This window comes from Schistocerca cancellata, chromosome 1 (genome assembly GCF_023864275.1).
Source record: "Schistocerca cancellata isolate TAMUIC-IGC-003103 chromosome 1, iqSchCanc2.1, whole genome shotgun sequence".
Classification (NCBI taxonomy): Eukaryota; Metazoa; Arthropoda; class Insecta; order Orthoptera; family Acrididae; genus Schistocerca; species Schistocerca cancellata.
Window position 1 is genome coordinate 878,230,985 of NC_064626.1, and position 24,740 is coordinate 878,255,724.

General features: G+C 39.0%; 1 protein-coding gene across 6 annotated transcripts in view; it reads left to right on the forward strand.

Annotated features, from left to right (window-relative positions):
* The window catches only part of LOC126190318 (uncharacterized), a 592,731-nt gene extending 583,054 nt beyond the window's left edge, over positions 1 to 9,677 (forward strand). For 5 of the 6 annotated variants that reach the window (XM_049931012.1, XM_049931014.1, XM_049931017.1 and 2 more), the window contains one exon: positions 6,871 to 9,677. In XM_049931012.1, the coding sequence (XP_049786969.1) occupies positions 6,871 to 7,078 (208 nt within the window). In that variant the 3' untranslated portion in view covers positions 7,079 to 9,677. The remainder of the gene's footprint in view (positions 1 to 6,870) is intronic. The other variant, XM_049931016.1, reaches the window with a different exon arrangement.
* Positions 9,678 to 24,740: the final 15,063 nt, after the last annotated feature.

Sequence of the window (24,740 nt, forward strand, 5' to 3'; positions counted from 1 at the left end):
AAGAAGCTTTGGGATCAAAGTAACTTTAATATTTTATTTATCGATCTAGTATTCAGCAACTGTAGTATTATTTTTTCAGGATAAATTTGTCATCAGTAGCAAATCAGTCATATTATCTTTACCAGCTTTGACAAATTAGTCATCTTCAGAAGCTCACTTTACCTGTCGGTCAGTATCTTCTTCATAGGAAGATAATGCCATGGTATGTTCACGTATACAGGGTGAGTCACCTAATGTTACCGCTGGATATATTTCTTAAACCACATCAAATACTGACGAACCGATTTCACAGACCGAACGTGAGGAGAGGGACTAGGGTAATTGTTTAATACAAACCATACAAAAATGCATGGAAGTATGTTTTTTAACACGAACCTACGTTTTTTAAATGGGACCACGTTAGTTTTGTTAGCACATCTGAACATATAAACAAATATGTAATCAGTGCCGTTTATTGCATTGTAAAATGTTAATTACATCCGGAGATATTGTAACCTGAAGTTGACGCTTGAAACCTCCGACGGTCAGTTGCGTGTTGTAACAAACACGGGCCACGGTCGGCGAGCAGCATCTGCAGGGACATGTTTACGATGACGACCGTGTTTACGAGTGTGGCTGTAGTGCACTGTTGTGGTTTGGTCTAGCTGTCGCAGTGTCCACATGTAGCGCTTGCTGCTATTGTTATTCTGCATTCGTCTCCGCACGCAGACAAACTGTAGTACACCCTGTTACCAGACGTCTGTGATGTAGTGTTGTAGGAACTGTGACCATGGTGTATTCGAACTCTGAAAAGGCGGAGATGATACTCATCTATGGCGAGTGTTCACGAAATGCCGCTGAAGCCAGCAGGGTGTATGCAGAACGGTACCTGGACAGAGAGCATCCAACGTGCCGCACATTGCAAAACATCTACCGCCAACTGTATGCAACAGGTATGGTCGTAGCACGCAAACGGGTCCGTAACAGGCCCGTCACAGGAGAAGCAGGTGCAGTTGGTGTTAGCTTCTGTTGCCATAAACCCACACATGAGTACACGGGACATTGCGAGAGCCAGTGGATTGAGTCAAAGTAGTGTCATGCGCATACTGCATCGTCACCGCTTTCACCAGTTTCATGTGTCGCTACATCAGCAATTACATAGCAATGACTTTAATCATAGAGTGCAATTTTGTCAATTGGCATTAACAGAGAATGTGTTGCAGTTCTACCTGTTTACCGATGAAGCGGGTTTCACAAACCACGGGGCAGTGAATGTACAGAACATGCATTACTGGTCCGTGGACAATCCTCGGTGGCTCAGACAGGTAGAAAGACAGCGACCGTGGACTGTAAATGTGTGGTGCGGAATCATTGGCGACCACCTCATTGGTCCTCACTTCATTGCAGGGGCCCAAACAGCTGCAGCATACATCGTGCTTCTACAGAATGATCTGCCAATGTTGCTCGAAACTGTCCCACTGGAAACACGTCGACGTATGTGGTATCAGCATGATAGTGCACTTGCACATTCCGCAATTAACATTAGGCTGACCCTTGACAGGATGTTCGACGAGTGTTTCATAGGACATGGAGGATGCATAAATTGGCCAGCCTGTTCTCCTGATCTTACACCTCTGGACTTCTTTCTGTGGGGTACGTTAAAGGAGAATGTGTACCGTGATGTGCCTACAACCCCAGAGGATATGAAACAACGTATTGTGGCAGCCTGCAGCGACATTACACCAGATGTACAGTGGCGTGTACGACATTCAGTACGCCAGAGATTGCATTTGTGTGCAGCAAATGATGTTCAATGTGGTGGCCATCTATTGGCCTGACATGTCGGGACACACTCTATTCCACTCCGTAATTGAAAACGGAAACCACGTGTGTACGTGTACCTCACCCCTCATGGTAATGTACATGTGCGTCAGTGAAAAAGAGCAATAAAAAGGTGTTAGCATGTGGACGTTATGTGCTGTTCCAGTCTCTTCTGTATCTAAGGTCCATCACCATTCCCTTTGGATCCCTACGTAATTCGGTGCTCTCCGATACACACGATCGAACAGCAGAGGAGTGGTACTCAAAAAAGAAAATGGTTCAAATGGCTCTGAGCACTATGGGACTTAACATCTATGGTCATCAGTCCCCTAGAACTTAGAACTATTTAAACCTAACTAACCTAAGGACATCACACAACACCCAGTCATCAAGAGGCAGAGAAAATCCCTGACCCTGCCGGGAATTGAACCCGGGCGTGGGAAGAGAGAACGCTACCGCACGACCACGAGCTGCGGACGAGTGGTACTCGAGCGTCAACTTTAGGTTACAATATCTCCGGATGTAATTAACATTTTACAATGCAACAAACGGCACTGATTACGTATTTGTTTGTATGTTCAGATGTGCTAACAAAACTAACAGGGTTCCATTTAAAAAAATGTAGGTTTGTGTTAAAAATATACTTCCGAGCATTTTTTTTATGGTTTGTGTTAACCAGTTACACTAGCCCCTCTCCTCACGTTTGGTCTGTGGAATTGATTCGTCAGTATTTGATGTGGTTTACGAAATATATCCAGCGGTAATGTTGGGTTACTCACCTTGTATAACATGATTATTTTAAACACTGTTTACAATAACTGAATCACATCAATGTATCTGTTGTGCTAGCAATAGCAGTCCAAATACATAACTTTCTGAACATACCATAGCATTATCCTTCTATGAAGATGATGATCACTGTCTTCTAAACTAAACTTGTGAAGATGACTAATTTATTGAAACTGGTAAAGATAAAATTTATTTGCAACTGATGACTGGAATTTATCTAGGGAAAAAACATAATTTTAATACTTCATTTGCAGTACTGCTTGTACTTCACACACTATATGTCTGCATTTGAATTGTTCTGCAGCTATTTGATGTGAAATTATATGGATTCTGTAATCTAAATAGCTTGTTGTGTTTGATATTTCACCTTGCTTGCATGTGTTGCTGTGCTTATCTGATTGTACATATTTTTCGTATTCTCCATGATATCCTTCAAACTAATGACAAGATTGGTCATAAGAGCAAAGTAGCAGTCTGTTGATTTGGTTGTAATTTGGGGTGTCTTGCTGTGTTTTGGGAGTGAATAGAAGCATTGGAATCAACACCAGAGGCTGTTAATGTTGAAGAGCGCAAGAGTGAGCGAGCACGCGTGCGCCTGCGCCTCTCTCTCTCTTTTCTATGGTTTCAAGTTTCCCAGGAAATTAAAATGTATTCTTATGATAAGTACTAAAAAAAAAAATGCTGTGGGCCTACATTTTTCTCTAGAGTTTCCAACATTTCTATAGCTCTTCAAATTTTCTTAACTTGGAAATCTTCGGTACATTTGTGCTCCAACTGAACTTGCTGCAATAAATGGTGATAATTACTCTATGAGAAATATTTTGATAGAAAATAGTGTTACAAAAAGTTTCTGAAGATATTAACATTACGTTGACAGTAATTAGGAAGTTCCATCATCTCATTTATCTTTCTTGTATGTAAAATTGCTCTGATTGGTGGCTTTATGGCACAGTATAACATGCACGTCTTAATCTATTGCTTAACCTGTTGTCATAAATAATACTTTAATATGCTTTCTCTGTTGTTTAGCAGCTGTACTCCAGCAAACTTAGTTGCCTTAACAGCAAAGAGTAGCAATCGAAGACTGCTGTAAATATTTTCTGTGTACTATGTGAACTTAAGTCAAATTGCCTGGGAATGGTGCATTAACAATGTGTTGTACAGTAGAGTCATATTTCATGTTAATGTATGCTTAAAACTCAAGTCTTCAGACACTTACACTTTTTTTGAAAGAAAACTTTTTTTTAAGTATAAGGGATATGAAAGATAATATATACGAAGGTAATGAACCTAGAGTGGGATAAAAATTGTACTTCCAATCAGACAAAACTATTTTCTAATTACCAATACTAGTGTATCACTGTTACAATAACTACGCCGGCCGGGGTGGCTGAGCGGTTCTAAGCGTTACAGTCTGGAACCGCGTGACCGCTACATCGCAAGTTTGAATCCTGCCTCGGTTGTGGATGTGTGTGATGTCCTTAGGGTAGTTAGGTTTAAGTAGTTCTAAGTTCTAGGGGACTGATGACCTTAGAAGTTAAGTCCCATAGTGCTCAGAGCCACTTGAACAATAACTACACTGTCTAAAAAAGTGAAATGGTCTGTGTTTTGAAACCCTGTCATTTTCCCCCATTGTAATGTAGAAGTGCGACATCTGGTGCAAAGACACCTACAAACTTTCTCTATAATGGTGCAAAAGTGTGGCTCCTGCAACATCCTTTAGGCTTGGTGAATTGAGCAGCAATGCGTCTACACATTGGCACCAAATTTCAACCCTATTCTGCTCAATGCCACCATAGACAAGTCACGCAATGGGAAGTTTCTCACACCTTCCATTAACATATCTCTCTCTCTCTCTCTCTCTCTCTCTCTCTCTCTCTCTCTCTCTCTCCCCCCCCTCTTCCCCCTCCTCTCTCTCCCATTGCATTATATCTACAACAGCAGTTGGCTGCTTAAACACTTGTTTTCACACTTGGGTTATCTTAGGGTTTTTGCACATATCGATGTCCACCCTCCACTCCCCAGTGATCATGCCACAAGATGGTGAATAACAGTACACCTTTGATGCTTTGGATCATGTTCAGATTCTGTCAAATGGTTTTGAATTCTACATAGTGGGTCCACTCTGTATACTAGAGCAGAAACTGGAGTTGCGCTACACTCCAAAGAGGCCCGATCACGTTCCATGTGGTTGCTGGCCCAAGATTTCCTCTGAAAAGGGTTGAAACTTTGAGGGAGTTTCAGCAGTTTCACAGATTATCAAAAGCATTGTCCTGTGGTTCAACACATTGTAAACTGTTTCCAACAATGAAGTGTGTGGAAATCTGTGTCCTAAAGGAAGGGGTAGCTTTATTGGTGCCTTTTTGCACCACATCCTGAGACTTTTCCATGTTGATTCTAAGCAGTGGTGTGTTTGAATGTTTTCCTCGGCTACCCATAAAAAACTGTGTGATTTCAATGCCGGACACTGTGCTTCTGACCTGGTCTGTCAGGAGAAGGGGAGAGGTGTCAGTGAAAAGGTGGGAAGGGGAGGGGGAGATGAAGAGCTTTGCATCTTGCAACATATCCACTGTGGTGTTGTGCAGAATTGTGGTGAAATTTAGTGCCAGTGTAAAATCATTCACCTAACTCTCACCTCATGGGAGACTCTGGGCTCAGACAATTTTATTTGCAAGTGTCGCCAACAAACAGTTCAAATCCTTGCTGAGCTGGAGGATGATGATGAAGGGTGCCATATTTTAGCACCATTACAGGAGGATGTCTTAGATATTTTTGAGCCAAATTTCAAACTTCTGCAACACATTTTTTGTGTGCACTGTATGAGGTTATTATAAATAATTGAAGTGATTTCACAGATTTTCTGTTGCAATATTGTTTGACTTATGGATACAGGGCAGTGCACACACACAGAAAAACTCTCACCTCTTTCGGTATTATAGTTGCTCCCCGTGTGCAACCCCACTTCCCCTACTGATCCTACAGATGTCAATACTATATATGTCTTCCCACATGCACAGCATATTCAATGGAATTGGCAGTTAGTTGAAGTTTTGAAGTGTCATTGTAATGCTATGGCAGACTGATGTAAATTTATTTCAAGCACATCGCTTTCTTCGTGCCTGTCACCATCTTGTCTAACTCCTCCCTGCTGTGCTCTTGTGGCAGGAACTGATGTGCAGCTGCAACAGTAAAAAACTTTGAGTTTTTCAGTTTGAATGTTGAATTTTGTGACAATATGTTTGTTAATATAGCTACAGTGAATTTTTGAAATCAATCATTTATAATAACCTTGTATTTCGAGGTGGCTTTTTGACTAATTGGGCAACTGATGGTCTGCAGATTCAAAGACGTGGGATTCAGTCTTCATTTGACACTAGAATTTGTCACTTATTGATCCTTGCATGTGTGGCAATATGTCATAAACACCATGTTGTGCTGTGGTTCAGAATCCAGACTGGACTCTAGCATCCACTATAAACTGGTTAAGTCAGATCAAGGGCCAAAGAAATAAAAGGGCTTCCATATTTAATATCACCATGATTAGTAAAGCGCTGATCTTCCAGTAATAGACAAATTCACGTTTTTGTTATTACAATAAATGTAGTTGTCTACGTCAATGTACAACCCCTACCCCCACCCCTCATCCACAGTATGGTGCCTGGCAGGGGACCTCGTAGCACTGCTAGTCATTTCCTTCCCCGTTCCACTCACAAATAGAGCAAGGGAAAAACAACTGTCTATATGCCTCTGAACAGGCCCTAATATCTGTTACTTTCATAGTGCTTACACAAAATGTATATTGGCTGCAGTAGAATTTTCCACAGTCAACTTCAAATGCCAATTCTCCAAAAATTTTTAAAGTGTTTCGTAAAAAGAATGTCTAATCTCCAGGGATGCTCATTTGAGTTTATGAAGCTTGTTCTTAATACTTGGATGTTGTTGAAACCTGCTGGTAACAAACTTACTGTTAATTATGTAGGACAAAATTGAAAAATATACTATTATACTTGATTTACAAGAGGAATATGCAGATACATTCTTTGAATTTAGTGCAAGACCACTTCATCACAGTGAGTAGTAGCACTTTAACAGGAGATAAGTAAAATCTTCTCCATTTTCAGTCAGCAAATGATAGCGAGACATGTAAGATTAGATTTTACCGACTGTATGGAATAGTTGACCTAATAAAATGACCTGTAAGAACTTTTATTGCATAAGTGTATTTGCATGTAATGAAAAATGTTCAGAGGAACCAGTGTTGAAATTTAATTATATTCACAGTTCGAGTGAAGTGTGGCTACGGAGAGCTTCGACTGCGACCCGGCTGCCAGCACCTTCACCTACCGTCGCAAGGTTACCGAAGCGTGGAACAGCTGCCACAGTGCAGTCAAACTCTGCCCAGCTCCCAGTTCATAGCCACACACCGTCCTCTGGCATCCCAACGAGAAGGCCTCAGCAGCTTCCTGTCGTGACTACAAAGACTAGCTGACAAAGAGCACAGTAACAACCTTCTACAAATGTGCAATATTTTTCAAAGGTGCGCTATTGACCCTCTCCACATCCTTGAAATGTGACTCCCCCATTCTAGAAATCCCCTGCCCACTGCAGCCCTACTTATCCACTTCAGGAGATAAATCATTTTAATCCAGTTTTCTGTTTAAAACAAGCAGATGCCAAAAAATTATACTTTCTCTATTCTCCACCCTACTCAATCCACTAAGAACAAAGAGTACACAGATATTTACCTGATATTATGCAACCAGAATGATCTGTTTTTAATTACCTAAGGACTCTAGTAGGCTTACTGAGAGATAGTTTTGTAACTTTTGGGGATACTTCTTAAATATTTGATGACTTTAATGCCACTGACAGTCGTATCATATGTCTGTTGTTGCCACACAAAAGTAATTTTGTTTACATATTTGGTTACACTCTTCAGAGTAGTACCAGGTTTGTTTCTATCAGGTTCTAATACTTGTGTGAAACGTTTAGGAGACTGAAGCTGTAAGTGGTGAATAGTGGAATACATAAAAAAAGCAGCTAAGTTAGTTGATATCAAGAGTTGTTAAGTCTGTGTAACTGCAGATGTCTTTCATTGTAGCTGTGTTTGGCGCAGGTGGGTGAGGTGAGGTGTGTGTGTGAGAGAGAGAGAGAGAGAGAGAGAGAGAGAGAGAGAGAGAGAGAGAGAGAGAGAGAATGAATATGGATGTAACACATTTCCTTTCTTTTATCAATAAAATTGATAGAAGAAGAAAAAATGTCACCTTGAGAGTCTGTGCAATGTCACCCATTCATCTGAATTACTTACGTAGTACCAGTAGGAACTGTGGGCCTTCTAGGTCTATTCAACCCGTAAAAGTGTAATAGATACACTGTCATTCTGACTGTTTTAATATATTACAAGAGACTTTGTGTGTTGTTTCTGTGTGTGTAGTATACAGTACAGCCATATTGGTGCTTTCAGTTTTCAGTGCAGTTTGTTTGTGTCCCAACTTTACACAGTGTTCCACTGTACATATTAAAAAAAACAGGGTGTTCTTTCCAGCTGCTGAGACATTCTGCACCCAATGTGTGGCCTTCATGTTCTTAAAAACAGTCAAACATTAACTTGATATCTAATGATTCTTATCTGATGAAAACATTAGGTGTGCAGATTACCTGTATAACAGATCATTTTGAACTGATTAACAAGTATTAAGAAAACTCATACTAAAACACTCGTATCAATAAAACTAGACTTGTTACTCACTTGCCAGAGCATACTGAAAGGAACAGATATTCTAGGATGCTGTTGATAAATCCTCTTATTTCATAGCTTACACAACTACTTTTATAGGAAAGCTCCCACATGTCCATGAGAGACAAATTGCTTTGGTGGTATAACTCTGTTGCTTTAAAAAAGTTGTATAGTCTGGCAGGAAATGGAGGAATGTCAACACTGTGCAACTGAATACCAAATTCTTCCACGACATCTTGTTTTACAAATCAGTTCATCATTGTAGAATCAAAATGTAGGTTGGTGTTTATTACATTTTTGTTTTCACTCTACTATTGCCTAAAGAAACTTGCAGTTTCTGAACATTATATGAAAGATTTTAAATATTCAGGCCTTTTATGGATCAGTTTCATATAACGAAAGTTCTGTAGATAGTAAAATTGAAACTTGTGTGTTGTATATAATTATTAAGGGTTAATGGTTCACAAGTAAACAAATACATAAACATGAAATAAGCTGACTGTATCCCACATCACAAAGTACCCATTGTACTCATAGATGAAAACGTGTATTTCATATTTATTCTCTGATGAAACTAGACCTAATAAAATGTAAACTTATTTGTCAAAAGGCAAGAAAGGTACTGAAACACAATGAGATGTTTGATTTTTGTTTCCATTGACTGTCAGTAACAACACAGCTGATATGACTCAGATGTAATATATTTTAATATGTAAAATCAGTAATCATGTCTGCAGGTAGGGGGATAATTTCTTGTATAACTATCTTTCTAGTTGTGCATCTGTATGCATAAGTACTGTGATTACGGCTTTGCAGTATTGTAAATTTACAATCAGAAACATTCCTTAAATGAAAATTGTTTTTTTTGTCATTGCTTTGTAATAGTGTGTAAATGATCTCATCATTTAGTTATAATGTACTTAAAAAAAGCTTCAACGTTTGCCTTCCTGCAAATTGTACGTGGAGCACAAATGTAAAAATTGTGAGAGCACAAGATTTGACTGTGTTTTGTAATGGGTGATACACACCAGTATTCAATGAGGAAAGTGATATTAACATACTTCCTGCTGTTGCTAGTGCCAGCAAAATTAAGTAAACAGTATAATTTAAAAATATAGTCTTAAATATCATGTTAGTATCATCTTTCAGTTCTCTGAGTTCAGTATTTCATATTTAAATTCATTCTGGAAAAGCAGTTGACCATTTCAGTGGTGCAGGTTTCATTCTCAATCTTAATTTTATATAAAAAAAAAAAACTAGAGTGGTACCATCCAGTGCAGAAAAGATATTGAATACAAGTCAATGCGTGTGTAAAATTTGTTTTATTGTAAAATAAAGTTTTTTGATTATGGCTTGGTTGTTCTCTCTTTCCATGTTTGCTGCAAAGGAATGGAGTTGCACACATGAATGAGCATTTTTTTCTGTGGTAAGATTTGGCACTGATGTAATGATCTTTATGGGGATATATTATAAAAATTAACAGCCTCTGCAGTTAATGTATAACAGTGTTGGAAATTTGACAGTACTACTTTGATATGAGTACCTAGCTGCAGAGTGTCTGTATTCAACAATTCAGAAATGTTTCTATGGGGTAGGACTACCCTTCAGACACATGATTTCCATTTTTAAGTTACTTTCATTATATACCATATTTACCCGATTATAAGATGAGGTTTTTCGCAAATTCATCATTCAAAAACTACAGGGTCGTCTTATATTCACAGATTAAACTATTGCTGCTGAGATAATCATTTTTACATTGTTTAACCAATTATATAGGGGGTAAGTGTTCATTTACTGACGAGTATTGAGGTCACGGGGAGATTTATTATGAAGAATTCGGAATGGTAGGGCTGCCCAAACGATACTCGCATTTGAACAGATTCAAGATTTCCCAGTAGTGCCAAAACACTTCATACAGTACTGATATTGCTCGAACAATCACATGCAATTAGTCTCGTGTGGTGTGCTAGTGTAGCGATACGCAAGAAACTACAAACTAGCCACAACAGTCTTTTGCTCTGCTTAAAATTTGACAATGTTGTGAAGCACAGGAGAAAATAACACTAAATTCTCTCATCTTGCAAACTGTTGATGTATTGGAACAGCTTTACAATAAAAATACGTACGTGGATAAATAAAAATACATATGTGGATACAATGCACAAACATTAAAGCCACTTTTTAAGTAAAGGAAACATTCAAAAAGGGATATGTTGTCCTATAAAAAAACAGTACTTGATTCTTAATTCAGATCAATATTTTACTTGACTATGAGAAACTGTGATGATTTACTAAGTGGCTTACAAACAAGAAACTTGGTCGCTGTTCGTGTATTAGAATATCGGATGAAAATGTTACCAGCTTTTGATCAGCTTCATAACACGATGGCAACATTTAGATGAAAGGAGGTGGAAAATTAATCCAAACAGAAATGTCTGATAAACAAAATCATTCATATTAAATTGACTAATTATTGTGAGAAAAAAAGTGGCAAGACCTATTGTGGAGATAGTATCAACAGACATCAGCAGATTGCACAGGACAAGCAAAAGTTCAAGAATTGGACTGAATTGTTAGTGTGATCTTTTATTTATGTATTACGTGCTAATTTTACACATGACTTGCACTCTGAGAGATATTGCAGTCCTTATGACAGCTGCTAAAGTGCAGTGCTAGGGAAGGGCTGTGTGGAAGAGTGGTACCAACTTGGCTGGGAACTAGTGGGGTGCTGGGAGGGGAGTAGTGAGTGGGCAGAAATTGTCATGTTGCCAGCCATAGGAATATGTACCACATACTTTCCCTTGTTGGGAACATCTGCCACATTTTAACTGCAGTTTGGATCCATTTGTAGTTAGAATTGAATTGAACATTGGATGAATACTGCACAATAGTATTCAGTTCTGCAGGAGATGGTAAAAGTCTAGATAGGGGTCAGTGCCATACTTGTGTGTCTAGTGCTATAGTGTTGTCGGCACTCAGTGTGACGTTTAATGGGAACAAAAGAGGGTGCATCACCTGCTGGTTCTACACAGCCAGAGAGAGAGAGAGAGAGAGAGAGAGAGAGAGTGGGGACAGATGATATGTTTGGAATCAAGTGATACTATAACATTCTCATGTCAGTATTGAAGCAAAATTAGATATGTATTTGGATAAAATCATCTGTTTTCTCAGGTCCCATGGCAACCACAATCACAGAAATCACAAAATATTCAGAAGAAATAGTCAAATATTTGTTACAAGAAAGATACAAATTTTACAGCTGTGCCATTAGACAATGATGATTAAAACTAGTGACACCACAGACAGGGTTAGTAATCAGGAACAGTAGAAAGAGGGAATGGTCTGCAAATTGAAGTAAACCATTTCATTTTGTTTGTTTTATTTCTCCTTGTTTTATTGAAATGTAGACAATAAATGACATAAATTTAGAAAAGGTATAATGTTAAGTTTTGAGACATACTTTGTCAATAAAACAGTTCGTATTTGTGATTAGTCAGAATTTGTTAAAAACAACAGTTTTTCAAACGACTCTTAAAGAAACGTGCTCATCTTATCAGAGATGTCTTATACTTGGGTAAATATGGTATTCAGATCATTATATCACATGGTATTTAGTTAGATTTTTATGGCTGTTTATCTTCCTCCTCCCTGTGCTGCACCAAGGCTGAGTGCTGAAGACTGTAAGTCCTTCTAAGTCATTTAAGAATGTTGCTGCTCTTCTTGAACAGTGATTAATAGTTCAAAATAAACTTCGTAAGGTAGAGAATGTTGTATCAGATTTAATTACAGCAGCAGCCACCATACAATGTACTAGGTCAACTTAAGTGTGCCATATTGAATATTTCCTAATCAATATAGCACACTTAAGTTCACTCTGTACATTGTATGCTATCTTTCCTCTTAATTGAGTCTGATGATATTTTCGAAACACGCCATTAAAAAGTGTGGTCACAAATCCCTGTGGCTGTTTTGCTATTATCGTTGTGTCCATAATAGCGATTCCCATACTCCTATCTGGGGGAGAATGTACTGTGAATCTGTTGTCAGTAGGCCCAACTCATCAAAAGAGCTGTCTGCTAGAGGCTCTAGAATGGACATTGCATATACACTTGGGTGTAACACACTTGCTTCCTTGGTGAGAGCCATCACAGGGATATGCTGCCGTTCCACATTTCTTGGATGAAAGTGGGACTTTCGCATCTCCAAAATCTGATATTCTCTGTACTGCAAAACTCTGAGCTTAAATGTTTAAAATTATCTGTAGTGTGCCTGCAGTTCTAATTGAGGTTCTTTTCAGTATAAATTCATAAGAACGTAGAAAAGCTAATGAAGTGATATCAACTACAAAGGCTTATTCAGAACAATGAACTGCATAAGGAAATAAAATGTCGATATACTTTCTGACGCCAGTAGAGGGAGCCTTTGAAGTGGACTTCAGTGATGTAATACAGGTGGAATTTGATGAAATGGTTAAGAGATTAGTGCCACAAAACACTACCCCACCATCTGGAGAAGAATTCCAGCAAACATCGGACCTACCGTACCAAATATAAGTAAATGTGCTTGAAGCCCATCAGTTTGTGCTTTGCTATTATTGTGAAGAGACAACTTTTTCACGAAGCTAGTCAAGCTTTTACAACACATGACCTTTGAAAAAGTGGATATAGTTTTAGTTAACAACAAATGTCATCTAACTGTTGGAACAGTAGTGGTGGTACTTCCAGAAAAATATCCTGATGGCACTAAACCCCCACGGTCTTTTTGCAAAAATTTAAAAAGGTCACAGAACTGGGAGTATGAAGAATAAAGTGTGCAAATTAAAAAGAACAAACTGATGAGAGAAGTGTAACTAAAGTTTAGCAGCAGTAACACAAAATACACACTGAGGCAGCTTGAATGTACAAGTTGTATCAGCCAAAAGAATGTTTTGTGAATACTACATGCCATTTCATCCTTCCAAGTGTTTCACTCCCATTGACGGATCTGCAGCAGTGGCTTTCAAAATATGTTACAGGTGTCTGAATGTCTGTAAAATGATGTGGTACTAGGATGCAGCCAGCCAGGACTGGGCTCGGGGCAAGATGTGTGACTGGGTCCCATGTCCAAATATAGCAACATAATATAATTGTTATTTTAAAGATTTGAAATGTATTATTTTGAAATCAATTCCAGAAATATTGGAGATATGCAAAAAATGCTCATTGGAATGAAATATAGCATAAATATAATCTCTTATTAAATGTTAAACATATCGTAGTCGACAACATGGTGGATAATGCTGTATGCCAGTGTAAAATACATGACAAAAAGTGTTTGTGCTGTTACAAATAAGAAGAAAGGCCAAGAAAAAACAAGTAGAGGAGAATGCCAGCTGCAGCATCCAAATTGATGTCGATATTGTACCACTGTAGAAACTGAAGATACAAGTAATTTTCCAGCTGAAGATGGGTGCAAACCCGCAATGCATATTGGCATAAATAAAACGCATTAAAAAAAAAGTGGCTGGTTGCTGTATTTTTATAGCCAAATAAACAAATCTTCACAAATACAGTCTGTCCGTGAATGACAATGCATGGTATCAATAGGTTCCAAAAAGAAAGGCGCAAAAAATAATTTTTGAGAGGTCATTCTATTGATCACAAAGATAAGGGGTCAACAGTTTTGAATAGCCCTTGCCTTAGTGACCATTTGTATATTCATATGAATTGGCATATTGTAGCTAACATACAGTACACCCAAATTTAAATATTACACACTTTCTCCAGCCCCGGCAAATTGAGCTAATCACTTAGCTCTGCATTAGGTGTGGTCTAGGGTGAATCTCAGGTGGCTTATAAAATCACCATTTGTTACTGGAAAATTCCCAAGAAAACCTCAAAAAATCACAATTTTTGCATATGAAGAGTACCAGTTGTGGGGATGGCTTCTTCCATAATTTCCGTTCATGGCAGGTCATTGAAAATTTTGCCATATGTTCTTAAGATGGTATTCTCGGGAAACTTTGAAACGTTTTTTTGGTATCATTATCCGTTACCAAAATAGTGTTAAAACTTAATATACTTACGCAGTAAAATATGAATGTAATATCCGGTCTGAGGCATAAGTGTAGTTTTAACAGACTTTGGTATATGGCAGTGGTTCTAAGGTCATCTCAAGGATTCTGAGGCCACCAAACAGTTTTTTCTTCCCTCTCCCCCCCCCCCCCTCTCCTCCTTTTTTTTTTTTTTTTACTATCAAAATTTATGTATAACTGGAAAGACTGCAAATTCAGTAAAATATTTCTAATAACTTTTCACTTGTTTATGATACAAATAGTAACCTGGACATCTTCAGTGAATTGCAATCAGTGACCAAAGTATAGAGAAAACGCAAAGTAAACGATTTTGTATAAACTTCATATTATGCTCACTTATTTGTTTATAATATGTATCATTGTATACAAATGTGTCAGAGTATATAAATATATAAATATAAATAAACTATCAAATTAAAATTATTAAAAAGAAAGAAAGAAAGATAGGTTGTTAGGAAGATATTTGGCCCCAAAATTGTTGATAGAGAAACTTATAGGCTGAGATGTAATAAGGAAATAGAATAATACATGGACATACATGGTGACATGAGAAAATAGAAATTTAAAATTTATGGGCACATTAAAAGAGTGGCACCAACTACCTTGACAAAATAAATAGTAGAATTCTATGAAAACAGAAGTAAGGCCAAAACTGATGCAATTTAATGGATCACTGCGATTAAAAGGATCTTAAAGTAGCCGGTATAACTCGGGCAGATGTTAGAGATGGAAAAACATTCAGATAAGACATTTGATTGGAAAGTTGGTCAGAGGGAAATTAGCAGACAGACTGGAGCACTGTGGCCTGATGAAAGAAAGAGACTCTATTCTGAAAGGATGACACAAATGTGGACAGAAACGGAGGCCAACCATCAAAAGTGGCATTGATTGAGTGAGCTTCTTGTGGTCCTACTGGGCCCATATGTGAATAATAATAATAATAATAATAATAATAATAATAATAATAATAAATTGTCGAAACTTTATTGATCTGTAGACTTAGTTGCATGTAAGAAGGAAAAAACTTCTGTAGCACAAAAGGCTGAACTTATTTCTCTTGAAAAAAAAAAGTGAAGATAATGGGGAATCAGCTGCCTCAGTCCTCATCTCAATCCTCTTTAAAGGTAAGTGGAATCCTTACTCCCCCTTTCAGCCTTCCGCAAAGATTTTTTTTGCTGCCAAGATGTGGTGGAGACAGTGACATGGTAGAAAATTAACGTGACTTATAAACTTACAAATTCAGCTTCAGGTGCTACTCAAGAATGAACTACTGTAAAACATATATGTACACTCTACTCAGTTTTATTTTTTTTAAAATTGATTTAATTTCCATTTACTTCACTTTAAAACAAAAGACTAAGTATTACACTGAATTGTAGGTTGGACGAGAGGTCTGGTCCTTTAGTCAAGAGTTCTAATGGGTACAAAGTAATGCATTCAGTGTTTAAAATGAGTTGTTTTCAAATATTTAATTTCTTCTTCTAAATGCCATGTGGCATCATTGATAAATAACTTGCACATCTCAGTGACTTGATGGTCAGTCATCTTCAGGAATTTACCAAAAAAAAAAAAAAAAAAAAAAAAAAAAAAAAAGTTTCATCTAAAAGCTTCGCTGTTTCTAATTGGGTTTTCAAGTTAGATACTAGATTGTCAATAATGACATAAAATATTATTTTAATAAATCTTCCTAATTCACATCTGCTACTTCATTCCTCGTTTCAATATGAAATGATTTTCTCTTCTTAGTTCTCACCTCTGGAAATTCAGGGTTGACATTAACTTTAGTGACAACAACTTTAGATCAGAGAGAATGGTGTTGCAAATTTTGCCAAGATGTTTTGTCATTTAATAAGCTCTCAAAGTGCCTTGCCCCAACATCAGTGTTAGTATTTCAGTCTTGTAGTAATATGCTTCTGTAGTCGATTGGTACTAACAATTAGCTGAATTGATGCCATGATTAAACACTTAAATGATATCGCATAATCCAGAATACCCTGTACCGCAGAACATATTTCAGCAGGCAAATTTGACTTGGTGAGAGTATCGGCAACAAAGGCGGTATTATTTAAATGGCTGCTACTGGTCTTACAGTGTCAGCCTGAGCACTCACACAAGTATCAAATTGGAATACAAAGAACTTGCAACACTGTTTCGGAACAAATGGACTGCTACTGAACAAGTTGTAAAGTAGCTGAAACACACTGATTCCACTAAGATGTTTGTCGTAGCTTTGTATCAACTTTCCAATACCCTTGTTATAGAAGGCAGCCGCCAGTGCTTTCTGCCAATTCTGTATGCTGGCCTACAGTTTGTTATCTGTGCCAAAATGTTGTCTTCATAGCCAGTGGTTCATGTGAGCAGAGATGAAATTCTGAGACAGACAATTACAGGCTGTATTGTGGGTAATCAAACATTTCCAATTGAAAACAATGTAGGAGCATCTTCATTGCCCCTGCAGAATGCACCTGAGAATTGTCTTTAAGAAGAAAACACACAACAGTTATGTAATGTTGGCTGCATAGCTTCAGGCGAAATTTCTCACCAGACCCTTGTACTTGGTGGGACACTATTGTTCTAGGTATCTTTATGTGCTCCCTGTGTGCTCAGAACTAAAAAGAACGATGTAACGTGATCGATGGGGATAATAGACACTGCCCAACACACCTGTGCAAAACTTCTTCAGATTTTCCCTGTGGTTTCCATTTTGCGACTGGTTGTTTCTTACCTACTTTCCGAATAACCCTCGTATTATTTTGGTTGTCATAAACTTGCCCACAGATTCATTGATTGGAATAGTGTGTTTCAGAAGTTTTAATCAAATTAAATATGCAGTAGTAACTCTCATTTTCTGATTACAATCAACGAATTCCAAAAACTGTTCATTTGTATCATATTTATCAGCTCCCTTCTTGCTGTAAATATAATGCAGGATGAATGTTGTTTGGTCAATATGATTGGAGTCAGGAGTTGCATCAACAATAATTGAATAACACTTATCATTTTCTTTTGATTCCAAGATGGCACACCATCATCAGGGGCACAACTAGAAATAAATTCATTCTGAGTATCACTTGACAAGAATGCATTGATAAATGCTTTCCTGATCTTCTCAGTCTCTGATCAGTTTTCTGAGCTGAACCTCTGAATGAAGAAACTATTTCACGTCAAGTCAAATGAGTGTAAGTTAGCTATTCTATAGACGAACAAAAGGAGATTATCGGTGCCTCTTTTCTTTCAAGCATGGCTAATGTACATGTTTCATGTCTTTTGTTTCTTCAGTTTCATGATTCTTCCAGGAGAGTTCGATCACTATACATACAAAACAATCTGTTGTGCAACTTTAAATGGCTGCATTTTCAGCTACCAGTCAATACTGAAAAAAAATTTACAAAAAGAAATGAAATAAAATTAAACCAGTTTTTTAGTATTCAAAAGCAAATAATTTTTTTTTTCTATTAATAAAATTGTATTTTCTTAACCATTGAATTAATCTCCAATTTGTCTGTGTTCTAAATTTTGTAATCAAAATAAAAAATGCTAAGTAAAAATAAATTAAAAGAGAACCACAAAGATGAATGCCACAGTTCTTGTCATATGGTGAGTAAAACCAAATACATAATATAAGAATGTAGTTTGTTCATCTCTTAATAGAAACAATGTAATTGTTTCTATTTCAAAGGTACTATTTATTTTACTCGATTTTTAACTTTACACCTAATGTAACATTTACGTGAACAAATATAAGTGTAACTAAATATACTTGTATACGGGGCTACTACAAATGATTCGTTCATTTTCAAAATCCGTATTTTCCAAAGTATCACATGTGCATGTATGATTGATGCATGAATAGAACCATAAACTCACTGAATTTTCATTGTGCCCATTAGTTGGCATTAATAGTGCAGTGTCTCACCAAAATGACAATGAAGCAAGAAAAGAGTTTTTGTGTGTTGGAATATGCAAGATATTTATTTGTTACAACAGTGCAGCATGCATTCGGAAGGAATTATGGAGAACAACCACCATGTAAATAGAGTACTGTGTGTTGGTATTGACAATACAGGGCACTATTTGTCTCTGCAAACAGAAAAGTACCGGTCAACCAAGGGTGCCAGATGGAAACATGGAAAGAATGAAAAAAATAAAATAAATCATGGTTCTTGCTACCCACATGCTTGTAATACTGCAGATAACTGTGTGGAAGATTTTGTGACGGCAGTTAAATTTCGAAACCATACCATCCACAGCTCGTGCAACAATTAAAACAGACGATTATGACAGGTGTCTTCAGTTTTGCGTCACAATGCAGAAAGTTTCTGAAGATGGACATTTCACCTCCAAGCTGATATTCAGTGATGAAACAACCTTCCATTTATCTACAAAGGTTAATCATCCCAATGTGTGAGTGTGGGATGTTGAAAATGCTCATTAAATTGTGGTGCATGAAGGCGATTTTCTGAAGGCTTTTTTCTGTCTAATGTCACTGGTGACACACTATGGGCTTTCTTTCTTTCTGTGAGAAGATTTTGGCAGGTGTCCCTTACTTTGGTATGTTCCATTTGTGGTCATGTCCACACCTGACTGGTGATTCTGAGAATTTCGTATTCAAACAAGACAGGTCAGCCCCTCATCAGAGCATCAATGTTAGTTGCTATCTGATGAACTTCCCATTTGCTGGCTTGGGTGTAATTGTAAAGATGATGTGTCTGTCCCCTCCCCCCACCTCCCTCCAAGTTTTCTGGCCAATGCCTTGTCACTTTTTACTTTGAGGGTACCTTAATGACCATGTTTACATACCCACTCTGCCAAAAACACTAGAACAGCTCAGAGAATGCAACAGTGTTGCTGTGATGACCAGTGAAAGGATGTTGCTACATAAGGTATGGAATGAACTTGACTACAGCTTGGATGAGTGCCATGTGACCTAAAGGACACTTGTCATTTGTGAACTGCAAAATGCAAACTTGGTGAGATTATAATCCTATTTATGCATCAATCATATTTGTAATAGTTATACTTTGGAAAATACAGCTTTCTCAAAATGAATGAATCATTTATGGTAGTCCTGTATAACGAGAGTAGTAGTGTACCCTAATCCTATACCACATTATTTACATTCATTCCGGAAACATGCATTCACCATAGCCAAATTGCAATCCCACATACTTTTCCTCCGGTCCTGCTTAACCTTTGGAATTACCCCTAAAGGGCTTACCTTAAAAGTTCCCATCTCTGGGTGCAATTCCTCCTTCCACCAGTCTCTCCTGGACTTCCAGAACCTTCAATCCTTAGCCCTTACCCAACTTGTCCTGAATCTCTACACTACTTCATGTAACCACCACTCCCAACAGCTCCTATCTCTCTTCAAAGTCCTCCACCTCTCAAACCCTTGCTTGGAGAACACACTCAAGAACATCATCCTAGAAGCCAGCTGCAAACTTGAGTTCCATGCCACACAACACCTGAAAAAACTATCCACAGTGCTAGTGCAACACCTAAGAAGTGGGGTCCCTCTCCCTATCCCTCACAAACACCAACCACAACAGAACCTTCAACAAACCCCCCTCATAGCCAACAAACCTAGCCTAGCCACCCTACTCAATCTCCCCATCCCAGCACATACCCCACACAGACCAAATCTCAACTATAACCACAGTCAAATGCCACATATCGCCAGTCCCAATTCAGTCCTAAACCTCTCATCCAGATCCCTCTCTCCTCCAGAGACATCTGTTCTGTCAAAAGGCTTAACCTTTAGCCCCACGCCTAAATTCAACCACACTGCCCTGGTTAAAGATCTCCTCTCATTCACCCGGAACCTCAACTGGAAATACCACTTCACTACCCAAACACAGCCCCCAAATACTAGACCCAGTGTTGAACCCTCTCTAGAACAGTTCCGACTGCCTTCTCAAAGGGATCCTCCTCCCCTCCCCCAAAACCATCCCTTGCAGACATTTCAGGAATTCCTCACATCCAGTGTTGCCTCCCAGTCCTTCTTGAAGAACATCCCAACAACCCCCAACATCACCCCAGCTGAATCCCGTGCCATTAAGGAGCTGAAAATAGACCGCTCTATTGTCATCCTCCCGGCGGATAAAGGCTCCACAACTGTCGTACTTGACCGTGTGGAGTATGTGGCAGAAGGACTGCGTCAACTCTCCGACACCTCAACCTACAAAGCTGTTACCCAGGATCCCATTCCCTCCATCCAGACTGAGCTGCAAAAAATCCTAAGAATCCAAGGTCCCTCACAAGGCCTCACAACGGCTTCCATAGAATTACTCACTCCACCTGAGCCACGTACCCCTACCTTCTACCTATTACCCAAAATCCACAAAGAGAACCATCCTGGCCGTCCCATTGTAGCAGGCTTCAAAGCCCCAACCGAACGTATCTCAGCTCTGGTAGACCAGCACCTCCAACCTATCACCCGCAGACTCCCATCCTACATCAAAGACACAAACCATTTCCTAGAACGCCTCAAATCCATTCCCACTCCTCTCCCACCTGAAACCTTTCTTGTCACCATAGATGCTACATCCCTTTACACAAACATCCCACATACCCATGGTCTCTCTGCCCTTGAGCACTACCTCTCCCAACGCCCACCCGAAGATCTTCCAAAAACCTCGTTCCTCATCACACTCACCAACTTCATCCTCACCCATAATTACTTCACTTTTGAAGGCCAGACCTACAAACAAATCAGGGGAACGGCCATGGGAACCAGGATGGCTCCGTCCTATGCCAACCTCTTCATGGGCCGCATGGAGGAGGCTTTCCTGAAGACCCAACAGCTGCTTCCCCTGGCCTGGTATAGGTTTATAGATGACATCTTTGTGGTCTGGACTCATGGTGAAGAAACACTCCTTAATTTCCTCCATAACCTCAACTCCTTTTCGAATCTGAATTTCACCTGGTCCTTCTCCAAAACCCAAGCCACCTTCCTGGATGTTGACCTTCATCTTGTTGAAGCTCACATCCACACCTCTGTCCATATCAAACCCACAAACAAACAACAGTACCTTCACTTTGATAGCTGCCATCCATTCCACATCAAACGCTCCCTTCCCTACAGCCTAGGTATTCGTGGCAAACGTATCTGCTCCAGTGACGAATCCCTCAACAATTACACCAATAACCTGACCAGTGCTTTCCTCTCCCGCAACTATCCTGCAGACCTTGTCCACAAACAGATCTCTCGAGCAATACATTCCTCCCCATCCAACAACAATGTTCCTACCCCCAGACCACACAGAAGCATCCCCCTTGTCACCCAATATTATCCTGGCCTCGAAAACATCAACAAATTACTCCGCCAGGGATATGATTTTCTCAAGTCAACCCCTGAAATGAGATCATCCCTTGACAAAATTCTCCCCACACCACCCAGAGTTTCCTTTCGTCGGCCCCCTAACCTCCGTAACATCCTTGTTAAACCCTACAATATTCCCAGACTACCTTCTCTACCCAGCGGTTCCTACCCCTGTAACTGACCTCGCTGCAAAACCTGCCCCATGCATCCCCCCACAACCACTTACTCCAGCCCCGCTACTGGTAAAATGTACACAATTCAAGGCAGGGCCACATGTGAAACTACACATGTCATTTATCAACTGACATGCCTGCACTGCACAGCCTTTTACATCGGCATGACAACAACTAAACTGGCTGAGCGCATGAACGGACACAGACGAACTGTCCGCCTAGGAGATGCCCAATACCCAGTAGCGGAGCATGCCCTGCAGCATAATTCTAGGGACCTAGGAACGTGCTACACCGTATGTGCCATTTGGCTTCTCCCACCCAACACCAGTCCCTCTGAACTGCGGAGATGGGAACTTGCACTCCAACACATCCTTTCATCCCGCCATCCCCCTGGACTGAACCTACGTTAAACAACCTCACTCCCATTTACTCTTCAGTCTTCTCCTCTTTCCCTTTCCTCTTAGCCATTCACGCATCTTTTCATCCTGCATAGTTGTGTTTATCTTTATACTATATACCTCTTTACTTCTGTATGCATCCTCTTTGGTTTGAAGCTGGCACAGTACTTACAGTAGAATATCTTTGGCTTCCCTCTGACAACCATGCCTCCATCCTTGCTACCCTCCCTATTTTCCTTTCCCTGTTGCTTCATAACCTGGGTTGTGAGTAACTGAATCTCCTTTCCCTTCTTCCCTTTCTTTCCCCTCTCTCCTCCCTGATGAAGGAACATTTGTTCCGAAAGCTAGGAACATAAATTTTCGGTTTTGTTTTGTGTGTATCTATCGGCTGTACTGAGCTGAGGTAAGTACTGGCCAGCCCCTCTATCTCTTTTTTAGTATTTGTTTCACATCTCTATATGAGATTTTCCATTAATCATTTAGTGTTAATAATATTTCAGTGAATATTTGATAATGCAGTAGGAAGTAACTTGTATCTTTAATGGCACATTTGCAGGATATTTGATTAGCAACACTCCAGCTACTATTTGAGGATACAAATATTTGTCCATGAATTACTTACTCCCTCTCTGTTGCTGAAAATTGTATACATGTGGAACATCACTTCATAAATGCTATAAAGGCTTCTTTCATCAATAAAATACCCCCCCCCCCTCTCTCTCTCTCTCTCTCTCTCTCTCTCTCTCTCTCTCTCTCTCTCTCACACACACACACATTCTCACACACACACACACACACACACACACACACACATTCTCACTCTGTCATTCGTGTGTGCGTGTTGACAACTCAATGCTTTCGCTGTTCGGTGAGCAGTGTCCTGCAGAGGCCTGGGGGTAAATATCAGCAGTGGAGTCACTGGGACAGATATAATCATTGGATAATCACTTCAAAAGAGTACTTAGACAGAAGAAACAAGGTGCATATTTACGATGGCACCTAGTGACAATTTTGAATGTATGGTGATACTGTTGTAGTGATACATCCCATTCCTTGAATGAGGGTTGTCTTGTCCTTAAATACATTTGTCAGAGATAAGATGTCTGTGACAGAGTAGTTAAGTGGTGAGCACCCCACTGTTGGGAGGTGTTTTGAACCGTAGGTGCTGACATCAGAGCCAGTGATCCAGCGACCGTCCAGAAGTGGGTAACAGTCAGATGACCCCTATTTGCTGAGGTGGAAATAGGAGTTATGTGGAGTGGGCCGTGCAGAAGAAGAGTCAAAGATAATAAATGTACTGTAATTGTCAATTATCCACCTGAATATCAGATCTGTTATGTACATGGTACACAGAGGCAGAATACGAGTTGTCAGCTGTCCTCATTTATCATGTATAGAGTTGTAATTTTGAAGATACTGTAACATAAGAATGTGAATTGCATCTCCCTTCTTATTTATGTGGTGGAGTGAATAAGAATGAATAGTTAATTTTCAGCAGCTTTTTCTGCAGCCTGTACGGAGGCAAAGTTGGAGCCAAGTTAAAGAAAGAAGGCACGTGGATTCAGGGTGCGGACTAGCTAGACCCTGATTAATAATACTTAATGGTGACTGAATATTCAGTAAGCAACATTCATTATACATAAAAAGGAATGTTCAGGTGGACACTTATTTAAGTGTTTGGTGCATGAGGTGAAGTATAACAAACCACCATGTAGCCCAAGCCAACCTGAAACACTTCACTGTTGCTGTTGCACCACCCCACAACCTCTCATACCAGGACATTTTTTTAAATTTATTTTTAAAGTTTTACATACAGTCAGTCAATGCTAGCACAAGAATTTGTTCCTATGAACTATTAATAGAAGAAAGAAAGCCTCAAACGTCTGAGTACTTGTGCTTTTGAAATCGACGATTGTTTAAAGCTTTATTTTATTTGATGAAATGTTTCATTTTTAATTATTTTATATATTTCACATGTAAAATAAATATTCCAGCAACACCATCAAGTTCGTATTCTTCTAAGCGAGTTCCACGTCTGGCCTGTTGTGTGTGTCTCAACACATTTTACACTTAGTGCGCTTGAAAATAGAGCATTGGTAGCTAAGTAAGGGAGTTATTACATAAAAGTATACTACAAAGAATGTTAGTCTAATAGTACCATGCTTTGTGACAAAAGCATAAGGTTTTACCCCCAATACACATATAAAAAAAATTCCTGCTCCCCAAAAATTAAGTCAGATACTTTTGTCATTATCATACTTGCACAAATAGCCATCAGTGTGTGTTACAAGTGCAGCAGTTACTACAGCTTTCTTGTACTCACACCAGACAAATGATACAGCTAAAAAAAGAAAGATGGAATTTTTCTCATATAGTGGTTGGAATTGCAGGCCTACCAGAATGCACACATGCTTCTCACTGTAAATAGATGAATTCCCAATTTACG